At 40.7% G+C, this 25,378-nt stretch overlaps 1 protein-coding gene across 1 annotated transcript in view; it reads right to left on the bottom strand.

Moving 5' to 3' along the window:
• The window catches only part of ROBO2 (roundabout guidance receptor 2), a 141,815-nt gene that overhangs the window by 90,319 nt on the left and 26,118 nt on the right, over positions 1-25,378 (bottom strand). The window contains exons 4-6 of the mRNA XM_026051649.1: positions 22,168-22,179; positions 10,302-10,426; positions 5,835-6,006 (exon numbers count right to left, since the gene is read on the bottom strand). Of these exons, the coding sequence (XP_025907434.1) occupies positions 5,835-6,006; positions 10,302-10,426; positions 22,168-22,179 (309 nt within the window). The remainder of the gene's footprint in view (positions 1-5,834; positions 6,007-10,301; positions 10,427-22,167; positions 22,180-25,378) is intronic.

The following is a 25,378-nucleotide window of genomic DNA, read 5'->3' on the forward strand; positions in this document are numbered from 1 at the left end:
TGCCTGTAAGCCTCATTCCATGACCAGTGGCATGTCTTGAAGATGAGGTAAAGTGCTCATGTTCACTTTTCTTGCAAGAACATTTTTTTCATAAATAATTCTGCTGTTGAACCTATTCTTAGTGCCATCTAGCAAGCAGCAAAAATAGATCTCTTTGTTCCTAAAGAATTTGTTTATACAAAACGAGTCCGAAATATTCAAACAAGGCTATGACTCCTTCATAAAAACAGGCTAACAAAACTGAAAAAGCCTTTTCATTTCTTATATTTACTCTCCTCRTTGCTACTGCTTTAAATCTTTGAACAACTGAATAATTCTCCACCTGACACTAAATATTTTACCTGCCAGGATAAGCTTCTCAGATAGTGTTCAGCCTGCTTTCCTGAACAGCAACTGTATTCTAATAATTCATTCCAGCTGAAAATATGGTTCATTGTAGTCCAGAAAGAATACCTGATTCTAACAGTGAAGTCAAAATAAATTATTCTGAAGCAATGTGGTTTCTTTTTGGCTTGAGCTGCTTAAAAAGTGACCCTCTGAAACTTTCAATKGATCCAAAGTATTTTCAATACGCTATTCAATAAATAGCAAGCACTAAGGATACGCTAATAACACATCTTCTATTTATATGCACAATTACAAATTATAGTTACTGAAATTCTGATGTCACAAAGATACTAATTTCCTTTCTTTACAAGATAAGAGGACAGAATCATCAGCATTAGCAGCACGTTGCAATGTTAGTTCATCGAATTTGTTGGAACTGAAAACTAAAAATGGAAAGTAAATCTACATTCACTCAGAAAATGAATGCTATTTGGGAAATTCTGAAATAGCACACACTGAACTCAGAGACAAGACAGAAAATATGATATTACAAGAAAACACAAAATGTAATGCATTTTCACCTTGATACAAAAACCTTGATCTCACTAAGCTTCCTTTGACTACACAGTTCAGTCATTTGGTGGTAGCTCAGCTCACACAAACCATCAGCCTACCTGTAGCAAGGGTGTACTGAAGTGAAAATTTRGCTTTGTTTTCTTTCGTTTTCATTTAGATTTAGTGTAGAGCAGGAACTCTCACTTACCCAGCTAAATATGAATTAAGAAAAAAAGGATTAGCTTCCAGCAGCTTAGGTTTCCAGCTATTTCATTGTAGTTACTTGATGCAACTAATTGTCTTTTATATGTGTAGCAGTGCAGGTATTCTTAAAGCCTCCTGCACCACAGATATTGTCCTTTGGCATCTAATTAGTTTTTTTAAAGCCCCAATGAGGAGCTCATAATCCTCTAAATAGCTTTGATCGATAAAGTAATTGAAAGTCTCCTGGCCAGAAGGAATCTTCATTTTCGAGGGTGTTATGGGTGAAAGACCACTACAGGTTTCCATGACACTAAGGCTAAAGGTTAAATGAACACTTAGGGTTTCCAGTGATCTGTGAACGACCGCACTGTGTTCACAGCCAGGACTTGTAAATCTTCTCCAAAACGGGCGCATATTCTCTTGAGCGCCTGCTGTATAGGCCCCATCAGGATTAAGCAACCAAAACTTGACCAGAGCTTCACAAATACGTATGTACGGCACAAGCCAKAATGCAATAAGGAAAAATATCCACAAAAAAGTTGGGGGCAGTTTTAATTTCTTTTACAATGTTTTAGTTTTTTTTTCATTTGAATTTTACATTGCTTTATCTTAGCACAAAATCTTCTGTATTTATGCTAAAGGGGCATTTTATGTGACCAAATTATATTTGATTAGTTAAAGAAAAGTCGATTATAAAATGAGTTTCGCACCAAAAACTAACTTTGGACCTATGTGCAAGCAACAATATATTTACACGTTCTGATAACTGAATTATTATCGCATGCTTTTTTTAAGAAAATGCATCTGAACGATTGAACAGAGTGTAACTGGGGAATAAATTATCTTCATTAATGAACATTTTATTTGCCACAAATGCAATTTGGGCTTACTGAAAYCATCTTTAAATTTGGGTAGAATTTGATCAATAGGCAATATGAAATAAAAAACAAATAGAGAATAGCAAAATTAAGTCTTAACTTTATTTTGGCACTGCCAAAAAATCATTATTTTGGAAGTTTTCCTGGCAGTTTAACGGGGAAGACGAGACACAACTTGGTGACCACCTGGACGACAAGCTAGRATTCTCCTCTGCGAGGTGACAAAAGCAGGGCTCAGCCCTCTCGCTGCATCTTCTGCAGTAGATGTCTGAGCTGCCTCCTGAATGTTAGGAAGCTGTGGAGTTATTTTGAATCTCTCTCTCTCCTGTTTGAAACCATGACGCTTTCCAAAATACTGAATATGCATTGATCTTGGATAGGAAATAAGGTGGCCAAATTGTCAACAATACTGTCAAACAATATTTATTCATCAACAATATTTAATAGCTCATTTGCCCTTCTTTTTCTCTCTCTTGTTTACCCCTTCTGGTGATACGCCATAAATATTTTATTCTAAATGTAGCATCACTGCAGGAGGATTTGAAAGAGAGATACCTCAGCATATTCTACAGACCCATAGGCAACAATTGCACAGGAGCCTGGGAAAAGGATCTCAGTGTAGGGAGAGCTGTTGAGGTGTTGAGGTGTGWCTTTTATGTTTGCCATTTCTTTTGAATTCTCTTTAGAGGCCCAGGCTTTAGCTTTCATAAAGCCCAGGAACATGAGCTTTTTTATGAAGTGAATATTCCAAAATGTGTCCTTTTAATATTGATATAAAAGTCCTTGTGGGGTAGAGTTTGCTCTTCAGTCCAAACRCAGGCCTTAAATAGCAACTGTTGGGAAGAGCAACCAAAGCAGGCTGAGCTAAGCATGCAGTGGCCAAAATTTTCAATAACAGATATAGGCAAAGACATACTAAGGAGAAACTGAGATCTTCTACAGAAWACTCTGGGGATGGTGGATAAATTTACTGAATAAATTACTAATAGTAAATTATTATAGTTTTATAGTGAATAGTAATTATTATTTTTTGCCATGCACACAGGCACAATTAGATGGAGTTCTTGAGGATATTTGCATGACCTGTCATTTAAGAACTGTGAGCTGCATATTTACTTTTGCTTTTGAAAGAATTGCTAAGATTGTCTCAATTTTTAAAATGATTTTGGTTTTCCAGATGTGCACTAGACTGTGGATTATCTCATAGTCTTTAAGGAAAATACAAGATTTGAATTTCAAATTCACTGAGGGCTCTTAGTAGAGTCCATAATCAGCAAAATTATCACTCAACTCAGCACATATCATCACAGCTAGTAATCTCTTCTCATGTGAGCACTCGAGTTAAAAATATTTCCAGTAAAGACTTGTAAGTGCAAAAATGTAACAACTGAAACCCTGCTATACATGGTATAATTAAGCACTTGTTTTTCCGCCCATGACATATGTTTTCATTCTGTATTGGAACTTCAATTGGATTTAAATTACTCTGGATCAAACAAAAATGTGTTCGAAATGAAAAAGATGGCTCGCCACTATTATTAAATCATTAACCAAACAGAAAAATTCTGGGCTACGAAGTAAAACTGAAATCACCAGCCAAAAACTAGAATACTGATGCTAAAGTACATGGCCAGCATGTGCAGCATTTATCTCTTACTAAATTTTTAAAACCATGAGATTACATTTCCCTGCTGATAAAAATCATTAGCTTCTGTAATTTCTGCTCAGCATCGACCAAAACAGATTCTTTAGATATTTATGGTCAGCTTCCTAACTGAAAGCCATTAAAAAACACCTGCGATCCGATGGCATTTTTATGTGCATAATCCCCCGGCCAGCCCCACCATATTGTTTGGCACTTCCCTTTCGACCTCACCTGCCCTCTGACTCAAGGCTGAAATGCCCTTTCTACAAAGCAGCCTTGCCTAATTCCCCAGCGCCGGTGATCCCGCTGACAGCCGGCTCAGGGAAGCGTCTCGGGAATGCAGCCCTTGCGCTCCCTGAGCAGGAGCACCACCAGCTAAAAGGCCTTCTTTAGGAAGGCACAACACACRGAGCCTTTCAGCAGAAGCAGTCGTTGCTGAGCTTGCATTTTAGCAGGGAAGCCTTTAGGAGCTTGCTGCTGCTGCCTTGGGAAATAAACTGCTGACGTTTCTGAAGAAATCAACTATATATATTTATGTATCTGTATATATATTTGTTTATTTTTCTTCCACACTTACAAATGGATGTGGACCCCAGACCTTGTCCATGACGAGGAAAAATTCCTCTTCCCTGATATCCCTGAGGCCGATTGGCTCCAGTTGGCCCTGCCGCAGTCAATCCGCACGGCAGYCGCGGCTGCAGCCCTGAACAGCTCAGCGTCCTCTCGACCAGTATTTGTGTGTCCTGTTTATCCCAGTCACCATCCCTGCACTGCATCAGGCAGTGCTGTGGACAGATATTAAAAAATACTGCCTTTCCATTAATTTTAAACGACCTTTTAATCTGCATTCAAATTTGAATGGAAGGAAAATGCATCATTTTGTCACAGAGAGAAAAAAGGAAGGCTTAAAGTAATGGCAGAAAGAAGGTTAGCCTTTCATCTCCTAAAAACTACTCTRTGGAAATGCAGTGGGCTTGTAAAGATGCAAGGATAAGGCAGAAATTATCTCCCCTTGTCATAAAAATATAGACAGCTTTTAGAAAACAAAGAAAAGGCATCMAATTAATGCTCAAACCTCTATAACATGTGCCTGAACCTCTCTACCTGTCACTTGTGATGAATATGCTCTTGTGAAAAGCCAGATTATTCAGAATTAGACATCTTTTCAAACTTTCATGGTGCAGGCAGGTCTCTAAGGGAACGGTAATAGTAGACCTCTGCATATAACAACAGTTTTAATGGTGAAAATTCATCAAAGTCTGTCAAGAGATATTTAATGAGTCAGTTAAGATAGGGAATAATGATGCCTGGGAATGCCATGATCTCCAAGTATAAAAGAAACTGTGATTTTCTTTACTAATACTAGAGGATGTAAACCTCTTCTGTCACAGATGTGATGGAAATGGGATATCAAAAAGATTCCTGAAATGGGAAGAGGCTTCATGTTTATAATATGGAGTAAGGTAGGCATGAAGGCATAATARTTTTCAAAACCAAAACTCTGAAATGGAAAGCATCGATTCGGATCATGCAGTGCTGTTCTTTTCCCTTCCTCTCCTGTCAACTCTTTTCTACCTATGTATTTGCAGGGTTCTTCTCACACCTAAGSTTATTAAGAAATTCTTAAAAAGAACACCTTTGAGGCAGGAAAAAATCCTTGTGACTTATTCACCCGGGGAGTAAAGGGCTACATATCGTAGCTGTTCTAAATTAACAAAACTCGGGTGAGTTCAAGGGAACTGTGCTGATTTCTTCAAACCAAGGACACATCCCAGATTAGCTGCCGACGGTAAAACTGATGACTGGAGTGGAGATGGGAATTGAGCCTCGTTCTGCTGCACCCCATTTCATTGTTTTAATCACAAAACTATTCATTCCCCACAATATGTTTTTGCAGCGCTGTCTTCGCTCTAGTGAACTGAGCATCTTTCTTTCTCACCAAGCCTATTCTAAGAGGGTTTGTCCCTCATCTGGATTATTAAGGAGCTTCCAGATGGAATGCAAAAGGGAATTTCCAATTTGATGCCTCTTTCTTACCACAGAGAACTGTGTAATGAGAACCATTTTCATTGCATTATCTGTAGAAACCTGTGTGTTTACCTGTACGAATTACATCATCTCACATGCCTATATTAGCAATACTTTCAAACCATTTYGCTTTTGACAGGAAAAAACAAAACAATAGACAGGAAAAAACCAAAACAATAGAAATTTCCATATCTCACCATCAGTCACCTCCAGCTGAGCCTTCGCTAAAATGCTGCCAGCAACCGTCAGTGCTTGGCAAATGTAGTAGCCGGCATCGGACCGCTGAATGTTGGCAATGGTGAGGTCTCCTGTTGGCGACACYGAGTACCTGCTGCTGGGCTGGAGGGGCTGGTTTGGGAAGAGCAGATTCTGCAGAGACAATTGARCTCACGTCAGTGCGGAACAGAAACCGCCCTTCCCGCCGCTAAAGATACAATGATTTTTCTTTAAAAGTTTAAAACKCTCATATTTAAGTTAAAATGCAAGTGGGTTTATGAATTTATGAACATCTAAATTTTTCTTTCTTTCCTGGAGCCACTTGCTGTTTCAATCACCAGCAGCACTGTCAGCAGACAAGGCTGCGTGCTGGCTGGGCAGTTTATGCAGGGAGGAATTCTCCAACAATCACACTTGAGTGATCTGTATATATTTCACATTCATCTTCACTCTGAATTTAATAATATACTTAGTTGGCTGTCAAACCAGGAGTATCTAATAACAAAGCCAACATTGGACAACTAGCGGGAAGAATTGAATTCTGGAGACTTGAGGGCTGTTGTTTGACAGTGAATACGATCCTGGGTGAAATAAAGAAAGGAAACGTGCAAGGCATGGGAGCAAACCTAGGAGGATGACACAAACAGGTCATAAAGCAGGCGAAGTTGGCAGAACATGAGAGCTTATAGGAGGAGTAGCAGGAAATTAAAACTGAGATACACCAAATGAGAAAAGCAGGATGGAGCCTTGAGGGGAAGARAAGGGGTATAAATCTGACGTGGAAATCACCAGAGAGAAAAATAATTTTGTGTTGGGTAAGGCATCCCAGTTAGCACAGAACAGGCAGATTAGCTTTTGCCTTTGGGCTGCACCGGGGAAAACAAAGATATCAATAAGAAGAACTGGAGTGGATGCAGTAGCCATCGAACATGACCGAGGCCTGAAAGGATCAGGAATATAGGCTGGGACTGGCCAGGTTTGAGAGGTGGGGAGGGCTGTACTTCAAAGGGGAAAGTTATACCACCTGGCAAAGCCCTTGATGTGAAAAAGATGAGGAAGAGGGAGGCAGTGTGTGCAGAGAGGCTGGTAGGGTTGCCTGAGGGGGCAGAAAGGGGAACAGGGAAGACAGCTTAAAGGATAGTACTGAATTGGTAAATTCCAGGAAAATAGGGTCCAGCTTAAGTGTACTGTTGATTGAACAAGCTCCTGTAAAAACACAATTGTTTGTAACCAGAATATCTCCAAGCACTGATCTCATGCTAGGATAAGCTTTCAGTCTTTACTGCAGCCCTTTGGAGAGGGATAGAAAATTTTGAGAAAAAACAAATACAGCATCTATATTTCTGCATTTAGAGAAAATGTTTGGGATTGGTAACCAGCATGCTTGTATGTCAAAAATGCCACTTTGAGGTGAAAATGATACCTTTGACTCCTCATTTTTGGGGAGAAAAAAAAAGTATGTGAGAGAGATGCTTTAGGTCAGAAAGACTCCAAGTTTTCTCATAATTGCATTAACCTGTGAGGCTAATTGTTACTCTAGGGTGAGTCTCTTCCTCAAAAATCAATATGCACTCAGGAAATATGTCAGCTTCAATACAGAAGTGGACAAGTCCTGAAACATTTTCAGGCTCTAGTGCTAAGTGGGTCTCTCCCCAAAATTRCTCTGCCTTCTGAATTGCCTTGAAACTTGTTAAAAACATCTGCCTGGGGAAATACCTAATGAATGAAGGAATTCTGAAAACTTAAATTTTATGAGAAAGCAGAGAATTTTGACAAGGAATACTCCATTCATCACTCATTATGGAAATGGTAAAAGGCAACACAATGTAGAAGACAGTTCAGGAACACATCTCTGATTTTTCAGAAGGAAAAGGCAGYGATCCTACTAACTTCTGTATTAAAAAGAAGAATCTATCCTGGTTTTAATCTTCAGCATGGGCCAGTCTGATCTTAAGGAGCACTAGTRTCACCTTCCCACACTCGGTAGGAGCCGATGGGTCTCCGGCCTCCCTCTCTCAAGGACCAGCTAATTGTGAGCTGTGACTTGTTCCAGCAGCAGAACCTTCTCTCCTAAGGTCCTTACAACTGCACTGGTTTGCTCCTGCAGGCACGATGGTGGCAGGCTGGGCTGCAAGCAGAGGTGCCCCGGCACGACAGGGCTTTCTTCTAGATKTACCTCGGGGAAGGTAAATGCAACCCGGAGCGTTTCTCGTTTCCGTCCCTTGTGCTCTGGGGGGTTTCTGGGGTGTGCGGCTGCCAGCGCCGTGGGAAAAGGGCCACCAAACACAAGGGACCTGCTGCTTATGTCCAAGTCGACACAAGGATGACTCAGGGGGCAACTGTTTCCCTCCCTTCCAGCTGCTTGTGCCGAGAAACACAGGGGGCAGAAATGGACCCAGAATGAAACACGCCCTGCAAGGGGCTAAGAGGACTAGGTGGCATTTGCCTGAACACTAACGGAGGCACCTCCTCGAGAGGAAGAGGAGAGTCCACGCAACAACCTGTGGCCAGGCATAAAAAAGATAGCATGCACCTCAAGCTCAGGGGACAATGCTGTAAGCATAGCCACAATACTGTCCCCTGGATCCCGAGGATGAAATGTGCCAGGTGGAAATTCGCCATTCGATGGGGAACCATTCCAAATCTGGGAAGTTTTTTATTGCGGATGGCAACGTTGACCTCTGTTGCTTCACTGATACTCAATTAAGAATAACATGTGGGTATAATGAATCACATTGAATCACATTTCGAGGTTTGATTATAAACAATGTAGGTATCAATTTTTATGTTGCATTTATTTGCCAAAAAAGAGCATTCTAACCCTCAGGGATCTGGTCCTCAATATGGTAATTAATTTTCCAGGTTTGTAATTAAACAGCATCAACGTGGTACAATCAGTAGGTAATAACATTCAATTAAAGACACAAGATGCATTTTCACCTTAAAATGCTTTTACCCTTGAAGTGATACCAATGGAAGAGGATAAAATAGAGTATTAACACTTTTCAATTACGCTAAATGACTTTAATCCTGCAAATGATGTCCTACTTTAATTAGAAGCCCTTCTCTTTATTACAACATGATGGATGTCTACTTTATTAGATTCAAGTGTGACACTATAAGCTCACTTTACATAAACATTACCGTGCTATGGAAGTCCTCTACAAGGAGCATTTCTGAAACGTTTGCTAGCACATCACCAGTTCCTATTCCAAATTCAACATGCTAGTCTCCCTTTGGAACAATTTTTCCCTTAGTCAGACTCACGATATTGGGCTTTTCCAGTTTGTGATGCATGGAATTGGAAGTTCTCTGCATAACAGGCTAAAAGAAACACATCAAAGACTAAGCTTAAACTCCTACAGTAATAGCCTTGTATCTTTGTAAGAGGTAATGCAACAGAGCACAAAACACTGTCAGTCTTGGTCTGCAACTGAACCTTTGTTCTTGCCCCTAATGACTTCAGGACAGCTCGTTCTGAGTGCATAAGAGTGCATTAAGGCAGGCTGGAGTTCAGGATCAAGCTCCCAGTGCTTCCAGCTGGATTTGTATCCAGCTGCTGTGGGCAAGTTGTAACCCATGACCTGACCAGATGACAAGCTGAAGCACAAGCCAGTGGGGCAAAAGGGGAGATTGGAGGTTCAGTTCTTGCCTCACTTTTTAACTTAGTACATCCAAGGTCTCCAGATGAGATAAAAAACCATCTCTGCACTGTGCAGCACAGCGCAGAGTGCTTCACTCACATATGACCAAATAGGACAAAGCAGCACAGAGCTCTGAAAAGACCCATTTGGCCAAAGACTATGGCAGAGAGCAGAGACACAGAGCCTTGTCAGGCTTCASGAGGGAGCTGGGAAAGCTCTGCCACCGGACACCCAACTTTCCCCACTACATGTGACACACTTGCACGAACTAACTGACTGCCTGTGGAGAGTAAGAAGAAACCAGCTGTGCCTTCAACACCTATATTTGTATGCACTGCGAGAATGCACCAATGCAAATCAGTCTGCTAGACGTAAAACCTTTTGATCACGTCTAGACAGGTTGTGAATTGTAATTACTGGCTCTGATTAGTTAAAAATTGAGCCATACCTTTCCAAGCTCATTTCATCCACCTGCTTTTGGGTGCTCCAGAAAGAAAACTCTTTCTTTGAGAAATATCCCATTGGYCTATAAATATCCCATAAGTCTATAAACTTATACAGCACCTAGCATAAGTTACAGTAACTTCAATGGCCTTTGAGTTCTTCACAGTGTTAACATTTAAAAATGGGGGAAAAAAAAAACAAAGCAAAAATATTGGTGTATGATAGGACAATTTAAATGACAACATCTCCAAGAAAGATGTAAAAAAATCTGAAAGGTAATATAGATAACTTCCCTAAAGATTTAAACACAATTAATTWTTTGGAAGGTCTTGAAGGGCTACTAGGATGCTTATAACTTACCTGGCTTCCTTCTTTTTGCCAAAAAACAGCTGGTTGGGGATTTCCTTTAGTTTCACAAGGAAAAGTCACAGTTCGACCCTGGGCTACAATCTGGTCTCGTGGTCTCACCACAAACTGTGGGGGAGCTACAATGTAAGAAAAAACATGTGTAAATTTAGGGTATTTTTCAAGCGGGAGATGAAGAATACTGAAGGAATGAGACAACATCATGTAGATTTATTTTATGCCAGAAGACATAACACCAGATATGCTAATTAGGACAGACAGAAATAATACATAAACAAGAACAACAGCAACAGCAACAACAAAAAAAAAGCAGCAATATCAATATATGATCTTCCCAGCTGGAAAAAAATAAAAATAAAAGACATATACGAGCATATGCTCGGGTGACAATACATGTGAGGGAAGAGCAGTCAGGCCTGYATGAGGCAGGCTCTGGCTGAATGCTAACTGCTCCTTAAGAGCCATCCAGGCAGGACAGGTACTCACAGAGCTTATGGTTAGGAGGGAGCTGGCACAGCCTCCCATGCTAGCTGCATTACATGAATCAGAACACACAGCCTTCCTTCTCCAGCCCGTCCCTCTCAACTTTCAAAAATGAGTGAGAAAGCAGTGAAATATGTGAATCGAAGGACAGAAGCTCAAGGCAGAGTCCAGGGTGAGGGGCAAGAAAGAGTCCAAAGGGGGCAAGAAAGGAGGGAGAAAGAGGATTTGATGAGAAAAGGATGCTGCTAAAACATCACAATGTAGGATTATCTAGATGTGAGTTTGTTGGAAGACCAGAAAGAAGCACAAGTTGAAGAGTTAGTGGGCAGCAGGGAGGAATGAATAGGGAGGAACAGCATTTCCAGGAGATCAGGAAGAGACAAAGGAAAGGAAAATGGGAAAAGTACAGTTAAAAACAGAGGGAAGAACAAGGCCTGCCTAGGTTTTCAGGTAGTGTTAACAGTATCTAAGTATAGGGGATCAGGAAGCACAGGCAGAGTTGAGCAGTTTCAAAAAGAGAGGTGTGCTGTGATTGTCTGGGGGCGTTGATGGAAAACAGGCAGTCAATGGAGCCAGTGGATAGGAGCAGGAAAAGACAGGAAGGGAATTAATATGCAGAAGGAAATGGGAAGGAGTAACAGYGGATGGTTATAGAGAGAAAAAAACAAACCTGACATTCGAGTTCTATTGAGCAGGGCGCGACAGAGCAAGTGACTTCTCCATGCAAGCCATGCAAACCCTCCAAACTTGCCTCACATATTTATAATATGTGGCATATCCTACCAGTGTAAGCAGTATTTCCAAATGTCTTTTTCTGTTTGTTTTGTTTTTCAAAAGACCAACTCATTTTTGAGAGCTGATTGAGGAAGGAACAAGACACATTGGCTCACTGAGTTTCTTCTATTCCACTATTGTGGTGGCTGGGGAGAGGGCTGGTTTAAGAACTACTAAGCTTTCAGGTAAACAAAATTTAAGTGTTTTAGAAAACTGTATTTTCACCATTATAATTACAAACTGTTTAATTAGGTACGAAGAGCAATCAAGCCCCAGCTTCCGATTACACCTGCTGACAGGCACAGACACAGATCTGCCAACTGCATAGAAATGTATGCAGATTTGATGCTCTGAAACACACTTTGCAGCCATTTCCTGAGGCTTTACAGACCACCAGGAGTCTGAAGAGCACAAGCTGAATTGCCCTGACATAATGCACTCTAAGTGGAGAATTATAAAGAATCTGAACAGGAAGACAAGCTGCTGTTTAGACGGTGAAGACAATGAAAAGAATCTTCTTTCTGCCCTGTATTCCTGAGCACGGATCTGGCCTTTTTGGAGAGAGAAGTTTCTACCTCTTCCCAGTGCCTCAGTAGATGTTCATCTTCTGAAAGTCTTGGGACACAGATCGTGGGCTCCTGCTCCCACACCATTTGCAAGCAGCCATTCTGAGGCTTCTATAGGGGCCTAAGTGTTGCTCCATATATCCTGGGATCTCGGCCTAAATTACTCCTCTAAGGCTGAACTGCAGCCCTGCTATGTATTCCTCCCTTGCCTTGTTTTGCCTAGCACACCCAGGCGCAGCCCCCATCGGCACCAATGCGAACACCACGGACACGCTCCTTCATTCAACTACATGGGAAGAGAAAGGAAGGGAGAGAGGGGGGTCCCTTAGCTGTGGATTAGAAAATGAACGTTCCCACGGGCAGGTCTCACCTGAAGGCCCCTCTGCAGTCCTGACCACCCACTTAATAAAAGCCACTGAGTTAGTTCAGTGCTTGCTGCTTAGACGTCCACCGAGCAGGATACTGATATACAATCAATAGCAACCGCAGGCAGAGGAGAGGGAACAGGAAATCTCCAGTCTCTTCAGGAATTATATCTGCATTTGACAGCAACTAGGTAAGAGAGACCTACGTATGCGCTGCTTGACAGRTGGCTGCCAGAACATCATCTCCCTACGATGGGGCAAGAAAACACGGTGTCCAAAAGAGGCCTCTATCCCCTAGGCTGTGCCAAAGCTCAGAGATCCTCAAGGATCAATGCCAAAAGCTTTCTTGGAGAAGTGGGAACAGGTTAAGCAGATGGTGGGTGCTCTGAGGCACCTCCACAGAAGGAAGAAGGGCATGGGGTTGGTGACTTGCTCAAAGCCCAACATCAGCAGGGCCGGGGCAAAGCCTAATGCAATCATTGCTGTGTCTCTCAAAATAGGTAATTAAAAAATATATTTTTAAAAGGTGAGGAAAAAGAAATGATAGCAGACTTCAGCTGTAAAAGTTATGCACCAGTTTGATGCTTAATTCAATCTAAACATTAAGGAAATTAGAAATATATGTTGAAAAAACTGTTACGAAGGACCAATCCAAGTGTTGTGCCTATCAAACGACTACCCTTCATTGTTTCAGATGTAACATGGACTGGCTTGGAACAAACAGAGTGGAAAAACTCTTGTTTAATTGACATTTGAAAGTCAATGACAGTAGCTCTGAAAGGGAATGTATTGTTTGGATTCTAGGGGTCTAGACAAAAATATGAAAAAAGAACAATTAAAACTACAGCCCTACTGCGCTTCTATTGAAACATTTCTTTTTTTAATTTAAACACAGTACACAGTAAATTAGATTTGATTCCTGGCAAATTATGCTTTGATACCGCATTCAGCAGGCGCTGGCTTCAATCACTGTCAGGCCGAGCTCTGTTATGCTAATGGCAGCGCRCGGGCGAGCGGGCGCATATGGAAATCAGCGGGCTGAACATGAACGGGAGGCACAGGCCAGGCACAAGGTGGGCCTGGAGATGAGGGGATGGGGGCCCTAAGGTTAATCACATCATGTTCAGAACTGGTTTTACAGCACGGAACCGTTTTCTACAGAGAAAATTAAAATGGAGATAGCAGAGCCACGGTTGTGTGCATGAGGCTCTGTTGTTCAACACGGTAACAGCGCTCTGTTCATAAATGCCAGCGTTAGGCAGGCTGGGTGGATCTTTTTATTCCTTTAATAAATATSCGTGAAGGTAGCTTATAGGCAGGCACTAAAGAACTTTAGCAAGGAAAGGAGAAAATAATATTGCAAAATAAGTCAAAGGAATTTCCCACCTCTTCTCCAGCCCTGGTAACCAGCAGCGTTAACTGCCCGGATAGGTGGCAAGTCAGTGGCTTCTTCCCCTGCTGCACCACTGAACGTGAGGGGCTGCGCTGAGTCACCCGGAGCTGATGAAGCTGCTGCTGTGGAAAACCCTGCCTGAGTCACGGAACTCTGGTCTCCCGGTAAGAAATGTGGCGGATGAATCAGAATAGGATGGGAAATTACCACAAGAAAATGTGTATTTATAGTAAAAAGTCCAATGATCCCACGTGGGGTATTRGTAACGTTTTCTTCCAGTGGCAGAGCTTTTTAAAGTTGATCTTGTGACTTGTGGCTCACGCTGAAATCAATGATCCTAGGTCCTACGGGAATTCTATTATCACRACCTGCCCACAGCAGCTCCTCCAGTCCAGGTACCCTGGGCTGCATACATTATATTGCTGTGATTTTAAGTAAAAGTAGATATTGTAGCAAATTTTAGTCCAAAATTGCTGCCATAAGCAGAAATGGAAATGTAACCACATTAACTAATATCAGTGGGATTTTTGTTGTCATTGTTCAGGTTTTTTCCAACCTCACCAATTATCTACAGCAGCCCCTATGAGATCAAGCTTATTTTATATAATCCAGCTTTCAGAGCATAACTTTAGTGTAAACTTTCAATTGCATTTACTTAGATAAAAAGTTTCCAAATACCACGGCATATGAGATTTTATAAAATATACTAGGCTGTTAGGAATTCTCGTATTGGTTAATGTGGTCTTTGGATTGGACCCATAAATTTTTTTTTTACACGAAAAAAAGAGACAGCAACAAACTGCTGACACTGGGGATTTGATAATTCCTACAAATTTCAGTTGATAGCCAGTTGCAAATGAAATACATTTAGGCAAGCTTATAAATATCCTATAAAGAGGAGAGCTTAATTTAGACTGAAATTCTTTGTTATTCATACACATTCTTCTGYGACTGAGAAGAAGGGGCAGGAAGAAGGACGATGATTTATAAACCCTCTAAGCAGATCTCACCTGACCATCACTGATGGGGAAAACGGTCTGAAGAATAAGCAGTAACAAGCGGGTTGGTAAAGCATCAAGACTCAGCAAGACTTAGCTCTGCTTCCATCAGGGAAATCCCAACCTACTATTTCCATCTGCGATGCAGTCTTCTTCAGCATGTACATTTGCAGAGATAAATTTAATTTCAGAATAATCTTTTGAACAGTCAAAATTACATCGGGTAATACATTCAGTAGCTCTGGTTGGAAGTAAGAGAGTCCAGAGTCAGCTGGAGTGATCATGTTTCCTAGGAAATTTGTCTCCTTTTAACTCTTTTCCCTATTGTGTYAGCGCAGTGATAGCTGTAGTCACTGGTCAGTACAAATGCAGTTGTATATCGAAACAACTGGATGGACCTCATTTATGGAAAGTTTGTTTTATYATTAGCTGTATTTTCTTCATTGTTCATTCATAGTGTCGTCGTTCTTCTATGAGTTAACATTAACACTGCTTCAAAATTACTTTTTTTTGTGTCCTGCAGCAAAGTGGAGGGTGCAAGGGGGGAGCACCCGTAGSGGGGTCAAATGCAAGGAAAGGAGTATGGGAGAAGGAGGAGGTTGCAACAGCAGAGGGGGAAGACGGGCATCAACAAGGTCATGGTGAAGACCAAAGGGATCCTGAGGTAACTGTCCTTCATACAGTGCTGCCGGCTGATGAGAAGCGAGAAATCCTCCTCTTCTATTTTCTACTTGTTTGCTATTTTCAGACGAGCCGTGTGAAAAAAGAGCAGTGTGAAAAGATCACAGAAAAGATCACACGCTTCAGTCATCTGAAAACACTCACCCATCTTGGGTACCTAGACAAATTGCTCTAATTTTCAAATTCAGGTTTGGAATGTCACATATAACAATATTTCTATCCTTCAGCTGCTCTGAGTTTCTGAATGAGATGATCAGATGATCTGCAAAAGTGTGGAAGCCCTTTTTTTAAAAAAAAAAAAAAATATGTAAGAGCGCAAAGAAGTCTAGAGAATCAATCAATAAATAGAAAAAGCACTAACGGCCCTGTATATTTTGGCATAAAATCTCTCTTTTATCCTGGTGGGGACTAAAAGAAAGAAGAGGGCTAAATCTGCATGATGAAAAAAGGAGSCATGAGATAAACACTAATGGAAGAGCAGGTTGGGTTTATACTCAGAGTCTCCCTGTCGATTTCAATTAATGTAACTGCCAACTTGAGTTTATCATTTTTATAACAAAGTTGAGACACAAAGAAAAAAAAAAAAACACTACTGACAACTTGGTTCTCCTTCTTTCTTGGCCTTAACCTCAATAAAAAGAAAAATTAGGAAAACAATTACATAAAAACTTGGCTCTAACATAGCAGAGAAGGCAGACATCTCTTTTCTTCCTGCTTCCATTGCTGTGAACTCATCGGCAGCATCGTCCCTCCTCTTTCTTTGACACTACATTAAAACATTAAGTTTCAACATCTGGTCTTAGTTTCATCTCAGCATTGGACTGCAGCCTGCAGTCATGTAGTCACACCTCTCTCTCCCATTTTATCTCGCCCAACCATCTCTTTTGAGAGGCTCTAGTACCTTGCAGATGGTCCTGGAAATTCCCTTCCGCAAAATTCTTCACGGAGCTTCGAGAAGTGGCCCTGATTCTGGCCGCCCACTGCCTTGCAGTATTCAGGACTGTTTCTTTGCTAGATATTTTCTTTTTTCTTCTTCAAGTGCCTGAGATATCCCTCTAGCTCAGATCAATTGCAAAAGATGCACTTTCTCCCAAAAAATAACACTTACGACTGCTTGCTAATGTAAACTGTATCATTAGGGAATGGCTCGTGCTCCTGTAACTTCTGTAAGTTTAGCAAACAAAACAAATTATGCCGGCAGAAAGCCATGTAATCTAGTATGATTCCTTTTGCCATGGGAGATAGCAGGAGGTTTTTCTGATAATGCATTTTAAAAAACAGAAAGGCATCCCCCTTGCTGATATCCTAAGATTTCATCAAAAATAATGAGTGTAATCCGGTTAGCTCTTTCAAAACAAAACCCCCATGAATTTAAATGTACTGAGATGAAGAGGGGATCTAAGGAGGGGATGAGAAGAGCAAGGAGTCTTCCTATAATGAGAAGGATAAAAAGTGCTTGCTTTGTTTACTTTCAATAAATAAATAAATAAATAAATAAATAAAAGGCTGAGAGGAGAAGCTCAAACCTGCTCAAGTGAGGGTACTGGGAAAGGAAGAGAGAAAAAGGAGTGAGGAATAAAAATGGCTGTGTTACTTACTAATGCTTGCATAGAGAGAAGGGACATGAACCAGTTTGTCCATGAATAATATTAAGGTTCTATTTAACCTGTGATAATAAGGCAGTAGTGCCAATAGGGCACATCATAGTACCAATTGGGCAAAGAGGGTAAACTGACGACTGAATGGATTAATGTATAGATTTTCATACTGATCTTGGATTAATGCATAGATTTTCATACTTATCTTGAAGGAAAAAGTAGCTGTTTTGTCCTTTCAAAAAAAGGGAAGGGAAAAGTTTTGGTGGAATCACAGGTCAAAGGAGTCTTTTCAAGCACTACTCTTCAAAGGCTTATGCAGAGATTGAGAATCCACTCAGGTAGGAAAGTACCTTCCAGTTTCAGCAGAAATGATGAATTCAAGTAAGTTCAAGAAATATTTACATACTAAACCTTTTCTGTGCTGGAGTTCATCAGCAGAAGATTAGGCCCTTAATCACTTTCTGCACTTGCCATAGCTGGACTTTGCCAAAGARGAACAGCATGATGAGCATAGGCACATACAGACCCCAGGAGTGAAGAGCAGGCCTTGCCCAAACTTCAAGGAGTGACACTGCAGTCTTTCATGCTTATCACTGAAGAAGGGCTCTCTGTCAGGACTGATGTATTCCCATTTTGAATCACTGCTTGGTAGACCCCAGAAGGCTGGGGAGCTCTGGCTGAAAACAGAGCCAGGGCTTGCGGTCAGGACTTAAAATGTCTGGTAGCTAACACGCTCTCTCTCACACTTATATAAGCTACTATAATAGCTTAAGTTCTTACTTAAGATTCAAGAACAAATTCAGAAAGTTTTACCAAAATAGAAATGCTAAATATTTAGGATTTTCAAGAAGTTCTTTAGAAGGTTAAAAAAAATGCCAGCAAAAAAATCCATTCCATGTTTTAATTTGTTCCTGTTATTCACAGAAATACGGAGCTCATTTCATGGCAATCCCTCCTGAAATCGTTTGTCCATTGATGGACAACTAGGATGTATGGTTCATTGATTTAAGGAAGAAGCAAATCCCAAAGGAATCCGTTGGTGTCCTTAACCTCTTCCAAAAATCTCCGTAGCCGGCGGCAGCAGGCAGATGGCCAAAAGGAAACACTTGGATACAGACAGAGCTTTCTGCYTCTGAGAGCTGGCACAGCAGCGTCAAGCATCACCGATGCTGTCACACACCACCATTTCTGCTGGTGTATAAAACTAAAGGTGATATTTCTATAAATATATATATAAAAGCACAGCATTTATGCTATCTGAGTTTTTTTTCTGCAAGAAGAGTGAGAGCGAAATGAAGAAGGATAAAGACAGATCTTTCTCACTTACTTATTATGTAAACAAAGTCATTTCAAGCTTATTATAAAAACTATGKTTTTTTTCATACTGCTGTTTCAGATGCTTTGTGCTACATCATTCTTGATAGACCAGATGGTCATGACAGGTGGATTTAGGAGAAGAAAACTTCCTTGAGAAGAGTACAGTGCATCATATGGTTACATTTCATTTAAATATGTTTACACTCTATTTAATTAGTATGGAAGGTGGAAAATAGATAAGAGATGTCTTACCTACTTGTCTATTGTCCAACATAGAGGGGAACTGAAGATTTTTAAACTTGGTTGTTATCTTATCATCTCTTTTAGATAATTCCAAATAATACCATTCTATCCAGGGCAAATAAAGAAATAAAATAAAATCCAGCTGTTTGCTACACAATACTTCTTTCTGGGAAAGATGATTTGTAGCATATGACAATAAACAGACGTGACTCAATATGATGCACCTGAAAGATCTGTATCTTCTCTTGCATATAGGGAGGATTAATTTGAAAAGTGAGCACTCTATCATCTGAATAACTTTTGAGGTGATCACTGAGAAGCTAGCAAGCATCAGACASAGATGAACTTCAGGTTTTCCACCTCAAAAACGTTTAGCAACAGCTTTTGAAGAGCTGGTCAGTGATACATTTAGGTGGGATTAATATAAAACTTTTGGGGTCCTCCCAAGTTCAGTGCTAATTTTTACAGCTATTCACCTGCACACCTTCCGTAAGAAATGCAGCAGGACAAGAAGCACAAAAACATCAAGTTACTCTTCGGGAAAACCATCTGATGAGTGAAATAACAGTAGAAATAGTCTAAATAGGGATAAACATCTAGCTTCCTAACCCATCTGTTGTAACTCTTATAAGAAAGCTTTYCAAAAGCTCGTTTATAAGAGAACATCTATTTTAGAAATGGGCAACACATCTATTCCAAGCAGCAAATCAAAACATGATGAGTAATCTGGTAGAGAGCTGTTAAATTCGCCAGCTGCCATCCACCTCAGGCAGAACCATACCTCATTCCATATATGCAGTACCTGCCATATGCTAATAACTGCTGGGACCAAAAATGGCCACTGGCAGCAAAAATCCCACTCCTAAATTTTCACTCAAGCTGAGAYTCCAACAAAAATGTCAAAACTTAACAGCACATAAATATTTGAAACGCTCAGGTAAAAGCTAAATAGAAAATGATTCTGAAAATGATTCAGTAAGATTTGCAGTTGTGGAACATTGAGAATACGTTTTTCTGTTCTTCAGTGACAGGCCATGCAAAGAAAGGGCTTTGGTTTTGTTTAAAACCCAAGAAAGACTCAACACGACTGCTTTGAAAAGGAGGTAAAGAGGAAAAGCAGAAGCACCCAGGTAACTCTGAGSTGGTGTGAAAGAATATGAACTTTTAGATGGGTCTCTGCACCTTAAGAGAAATATAAACATGTAAATGTCTTCCTGTTAAAACCATGTCCTCCCAGACAGCCACAACCACAATGGCATTAAGGAATGCTGGCTTTAGCTTGCTTTCTACGATAAGGAGAAGTGGTTTTTGCTCTGTATTCCAGTTAACCTACTAAAAAAAATGCTRCAAAATCGGACCTGCTACTCTTTTCAAAGAATGATTTTAACAGAACACTTTTGACAGAAGACCAGGTTCTTTGGTGGGGAAGTGGTGTCAGAGAGGGAAGTTACTCTGTTGTGCTTTATCTGGCAAAGATTCATATATGCTTATAATTATTTTAAGATTAAATATTCTAATTTATGTTTATCTGAACAAATTATTAAAAAAATAATATTTTTCTGTAAGAATTGTAAGAAACTGAAGTAGCTTAGGCAGGGTAAACATCAAGCAGACCAGAGCTGGTCATACAAAGGAATCCTGTACCTGCTGTTTAAGCAACAGTTTCTGTATGAGTTTTGGAGATGGAATCATGCACGGCCCAAGATGCCTGAAGAGTCTCCAAAACAGAGGTTCAGTGTTTCGTAATAAGGCACCAGCAGCTCTGCAAAAGGGTATTATTTTCTTGTGACTTTTTCTGTCGTTTAATTCACATGGCATTTACTGAGCTTAAAACAGCTTCTACTTTGTGAATGTTTCTTCTCTTTATTTCAAGAGTGAGCCATGAGAAAAAGGATATCTGTGAATAAATTACTTCCTGTCTTGGAGCATTTTTAGTGTTTCAAGAAATACATTTTATTACTAGTTATGAAAAAAAAACCCTCTTAACATGAAAGATTCACTTTAAAAATAAGCCATATTCCACACACCGTTTTTTCAGGAAGGAACAATTTAACTACAAGTTTGCCACAWGTTTAATGCTGCTATATCTCCTGGGAATTAATTTCATGAGAACTAGTGTAATCCTGAAGTAATTCAGGACTTGAGCAAAAAGCTCGCTCCTGGAATTCTGAAAGGTACATAGGGGAATTTTCCATTCCTCACATAGGGAGATTTTCCATTCCTCACATAAGGGAATTTCCATAGGGGTAGTTTTCTAGGGCAGACACAGCAGGCCGTGACCGCAGAGGTACTTGGCTTGGCTCTACATCCACAAGCACATGAACATCATGGGATCATCTCTGTCCTGGAATCAGCAGGGCTAACCTGGATTATATCTTTAAGTGATTCCAACCTCTCTTCCCCCAAACCCTTAACAGTGGAGAACAGTGACAAGACAAAACTGATAAACTTTAGTCAAACACATCTCTAACATAACTTTTGACTACATAAAGAAAGACGCCCCCCTCACCCCGACCCAGCAATCTCTGTTAGCACCAGTACTTTGCATACTAATCCAAAGAATTAAAATATTATTATTCTATAAGATGCATCTAAATACAAGCTTTAATAATCATAGGAACAGTGTGACTGGTTAAATTATTTAGGAAGTCCACATAGGCACAGAGTGAACATCCGTGAATAACATTTAAATAATGTCAGTTATTCACAGTTGCTATTTTTCCATTATRCTCCATTAGATTTTTCATAAGTTTTACAAATCATTTAGAAGGCATAGGAAGGAATTAAATTTTCACAGTAGGAGTTAAAAATCCAGAGACTGTTGTCCTCTGGGATTTGTAATGCAAAATACTGTGCATCTGATACAGTGCATTCCAAAACGCATCCCAAGAATTACAATGACCCAAGGGCAAGGATCAAGCTTTGCAGCGATGAACTTTCTTAAAAAAGCACGGAAATCTACTCCATCCCTTCTTCAATTTCAGGACTATTTTATTTCACAGCTCTCCGAAAGATTCAAGAAAGACAGGGCATGCAAAACCCGTGCTCTTGCTGTTATGCACTAGAAGCAGAATGAGCTGCTCGTGTAGGGCCTGACAGAAGCTCACCGAAGTCAATGCAATCCTGTCTGTTGATTTCAGTGGCTTTCGTATCAGGCCCTTATACAGACACTTAAAAATGACCGATTTGGGGATTTGGGCGCAATATCGCCCAGCCCACCTGGTTTCACTGATTGGTGCTTGTTGGTGATTTGGCAACATGGCACAGCAGAAAATACCAAGTTTAGAAATAGCACTTTGACATCAAAATCTCTTGCCTGATGTTACAAAATTAGCACTATTGAGCACTGGCTGCTAGTTTGAGGCAGTCAAATGCGGTTGCAAATGAGAGATGAAGCATTGCATGAGGCCATGCTAAAATGGATAGAAGGATGGTTACTTACCAACGGGGCGAGCTGTTGACATTACAATGGTGTAGTGAGAACATAAAAAAGAAATTAAAAAAAGAAAAGAAGATCTGTCAGAATGCATGACGTGTAATGTTACGTTAAACTATGGATAGTACCATGATTGCTAAGCCCTCAAATGACAGCCTAAATAAAATGCTCACTGCTATTATTATTATTATTATGTCATGTGTCACAATTCTTACATTTATTTGGGCATAGTCTCTGAACAAGTTGGCCAGAACTATTCTCTGAGAAACATTTTTATTAACCTCACACGCTGTCATCAAGTAGCGCTGTTAATGCCTGATAGAAGAAAAACACCTCTGCATTAGCACAGACTTCCAGATCCTGATGAAAACATCAATTTGAGCCACAGGCTGGCAAATGTCATGCCAGGAGATGCAAGGCATTTGCTTCCTGAGTCAAACACCAATTGAATTTTAAGCATGGCTAGTYAGTACAGCAGCAAGGGCTACAGAAAGCCCAAGACAGTTTTCCTCATTCAATAACAGGCATGAAAGCGTAGAGCACATTGCTTTTCTCTCACTGACAGGGCTGATGAAAACACAACAAACAGGAAGGAACGGCCGCAGGGATTTCAACTCAGAACCTCCCAAATTACTGCTTCTGAGATAACTTCTGCTTCCTAAAAAAATTGCTCCTGAATGATCGACAAGTTAATTCTGTTTCAGACTGGTATCAGGATTGAAAGCTGTTGCTGCAACAAGTGATTCCTTGATTATAGCAACAGCGCTTCATTATACCTGAGTTGGAAAACAGGGCTGTCAGTCCCTCTGTTAATAATACACGGATATCCCTTTAGGAAGAGCTGAGAGGTTGGACATAAAATTCACTTCAGACTGCATCAGGTAGGTGAAACTTCCCTTTCAGCTTTACATGCTTATGTGCAGACTGGAGCCAACATCAAGACACGAGGATTCCTAGGGAACAGAGCATGCACATGCAAGGACCTCCGCAGTCCCTCCCCTTGCTTTCCCATCCCCACCTCCCATTTCAAGCTTGCTGCCTTTCTTTCTCATGCATCATCTCAGGCATATCTTGGGATTCTGGGGCTTCTAGAGTTACGATATATTCCTTCTCCCATAGCGAGAGAGAGAGAGAGAGAGAGAGAGAAGGAATAAGAACCACATGCATCTTTCCAAGAGTGGTCCTCGTGAAGGACCTCCTCGTGGTCGGTCCTCATGAGAGACCTCCTCGTGGTCCTCATGAGGGACCTCCTCATGCCCTCATGGAGGCTGAGTCCCAGAGAGCAGGCTCGGTAGCAGGGACAGGGCAAGGCAAGCTGCCTGCCTGCACCCTCACCACCTGATCCGAGACGATGGAAGCGGGTTAGGGAGCTGAGGGCTTTGCTCGGGCAGCCCCGCTGGGCAGATGCAACTGGAGGCCTCCCGCAAGGAGCAGGGCCCCCTCCATGTGGGTGCTGAAGTGCTGCCGCTCGCTCCTCTTCCYCTGTGCAGCCTCAGGGGAAGCTTGATCAGGGCTCAGTGTTCAGAGCTAAAGCTTTCCRTGATTAAAAGGACCCTGGCTCCTGGCCCTTTTAAGTCATCAGGAGCTTGCCCAGCCTTTTGTTAAAAGAAAATTCAGGGTAATAAGGCTTCCCATTGAGTTTCTTGGCTTTTCTCATTCTCTGTCATATCCTGAACATTTAATATGCTTGTAATATTGTGGCTTCTTTTGTGTTGAATAAACACTACATATTTAACTGTAAATGACAAGCCCGGGGGGAAAAATACCCAAGATAATGAAAACCTGCTTTTACTGCAGGAAAACAGATTAAATTATATATTTCCCTGTTTTCCCTTTTCATCTTAATTTGATCAGGCTCAGGCTTCGGTGATTTGGAGGGATTTGTTTTGCTTGCTTCTAGTCACTGTTCACACCACAAGGCTAGGGCAGCAAAAACAGAAGTCCTGTTCGGGTAAGGGATAAGCAGATACAGCTATAGGAAATTTGAAAGGCTACCAAACTGWCCAGATGTGTTGGACATTATAGTTCTGCCTGAGACAAAGAACAGAGTGACAGTATTTCTGGGAGTTCCCTTCAGGGACTATTTYTCTCATTTTACAAAACGGAGGTACAAAAGCCCGGGCCAACATGCAGCAGGCAAACTTCATCCTTCAGCTTACAACGGGTAAAACTGCATTATCGCTGATTATCTAAAGTGAACACTGAGGTAGTAGTTTAGCATACAGATTATTACAATACGCTCTGTTCTTTGTTATATACAACCAGCTCTCCCCTACAAAGACTCTTGGTGTTTTTTTTTCACCCCCTTTGAATTCCGCAGATTAAACTGAACTGTGTCCATGCATTAAATGGATGGAAATGGAAGCTGGCCTCTTGGGTCAGTTGACCCCAGTTCTAATAAAGCAATCCATTGAGACTTTGAACATTTGATTTAATGTGTATGAAAAGAGGAGCACAGATAAAGCTAAAAATGTTTTTATTAACCTTTCACAGATCTACGGAAAGCCATCAGCATGAACCACTAAACTGTGAAATAGTGTCTGCACGATATCCATTGTGCCAAATTGCTGCTTATYTTTGGAAATGAAGTAATAACTATTATATTCTATTTACTCATATAAAAACATTAGCCCACAAACTTTTCTTTCTGTCTCCATAATCTTTGACATATCTATATCTACTGTCACAAAAGACATCTTGGCAACTCATCATTTTACTGGTCTTAAAACCTCCTTAGCACATCAAACAGCACTATATAAACACCGAGTGGATGCGAGARACCACGATGTTTTAGGAGAAAAAATGTTAGTCTTTGCCTTGCAATAATCACAAAATTTAATTAATAATTTCTCTTTTTTTGGCTTGGGTTTATCTTTCAGATAAAAAGTAACGGCAGAGAATTTAATTATGCCAGAGCTAATYGCCGAATAATACTTTCTGCAATACATGTGGCATGAATAAACGCAGTTACTCAATAGGCTCCTTGTATTTTTCTTTTTTTTTTTTAGAACGTGGAACACAACTGAACTGACGCCTCTCATCTTAAACCGTGAGCCCATGGTTATGTATTRCTTGCTTCTGCCTACATATGTAGCTGCTCTTCAATAAAAAAATATACTGGAATAGATCTTTAACTTCAGGAAGATCCCATCCCGCTCAAGCAAACTGCAGTTTAATTTTCACTAGGATGAGGGTTTCACTTGTGCTGCAAATCAGT

The sequence above is a fragment of the Nothoprocta perdicaria genome, unplaced genomic scaffold (genome assembly GCF_003342845.1).
Source record: "Nothoprocta perdicaria isolate Ctin4 unplaced genomic scaffold, notPer1 scaffold_78, whole genome shotgun sequence".
Taxonomy (NCBI): domain Eukaryota; kingdom Metazoa; phylum Chordata; class Aves; order Tinamiformes; family Tinamidae; genus Nothoprocta; species Nothoprocta perdicaria.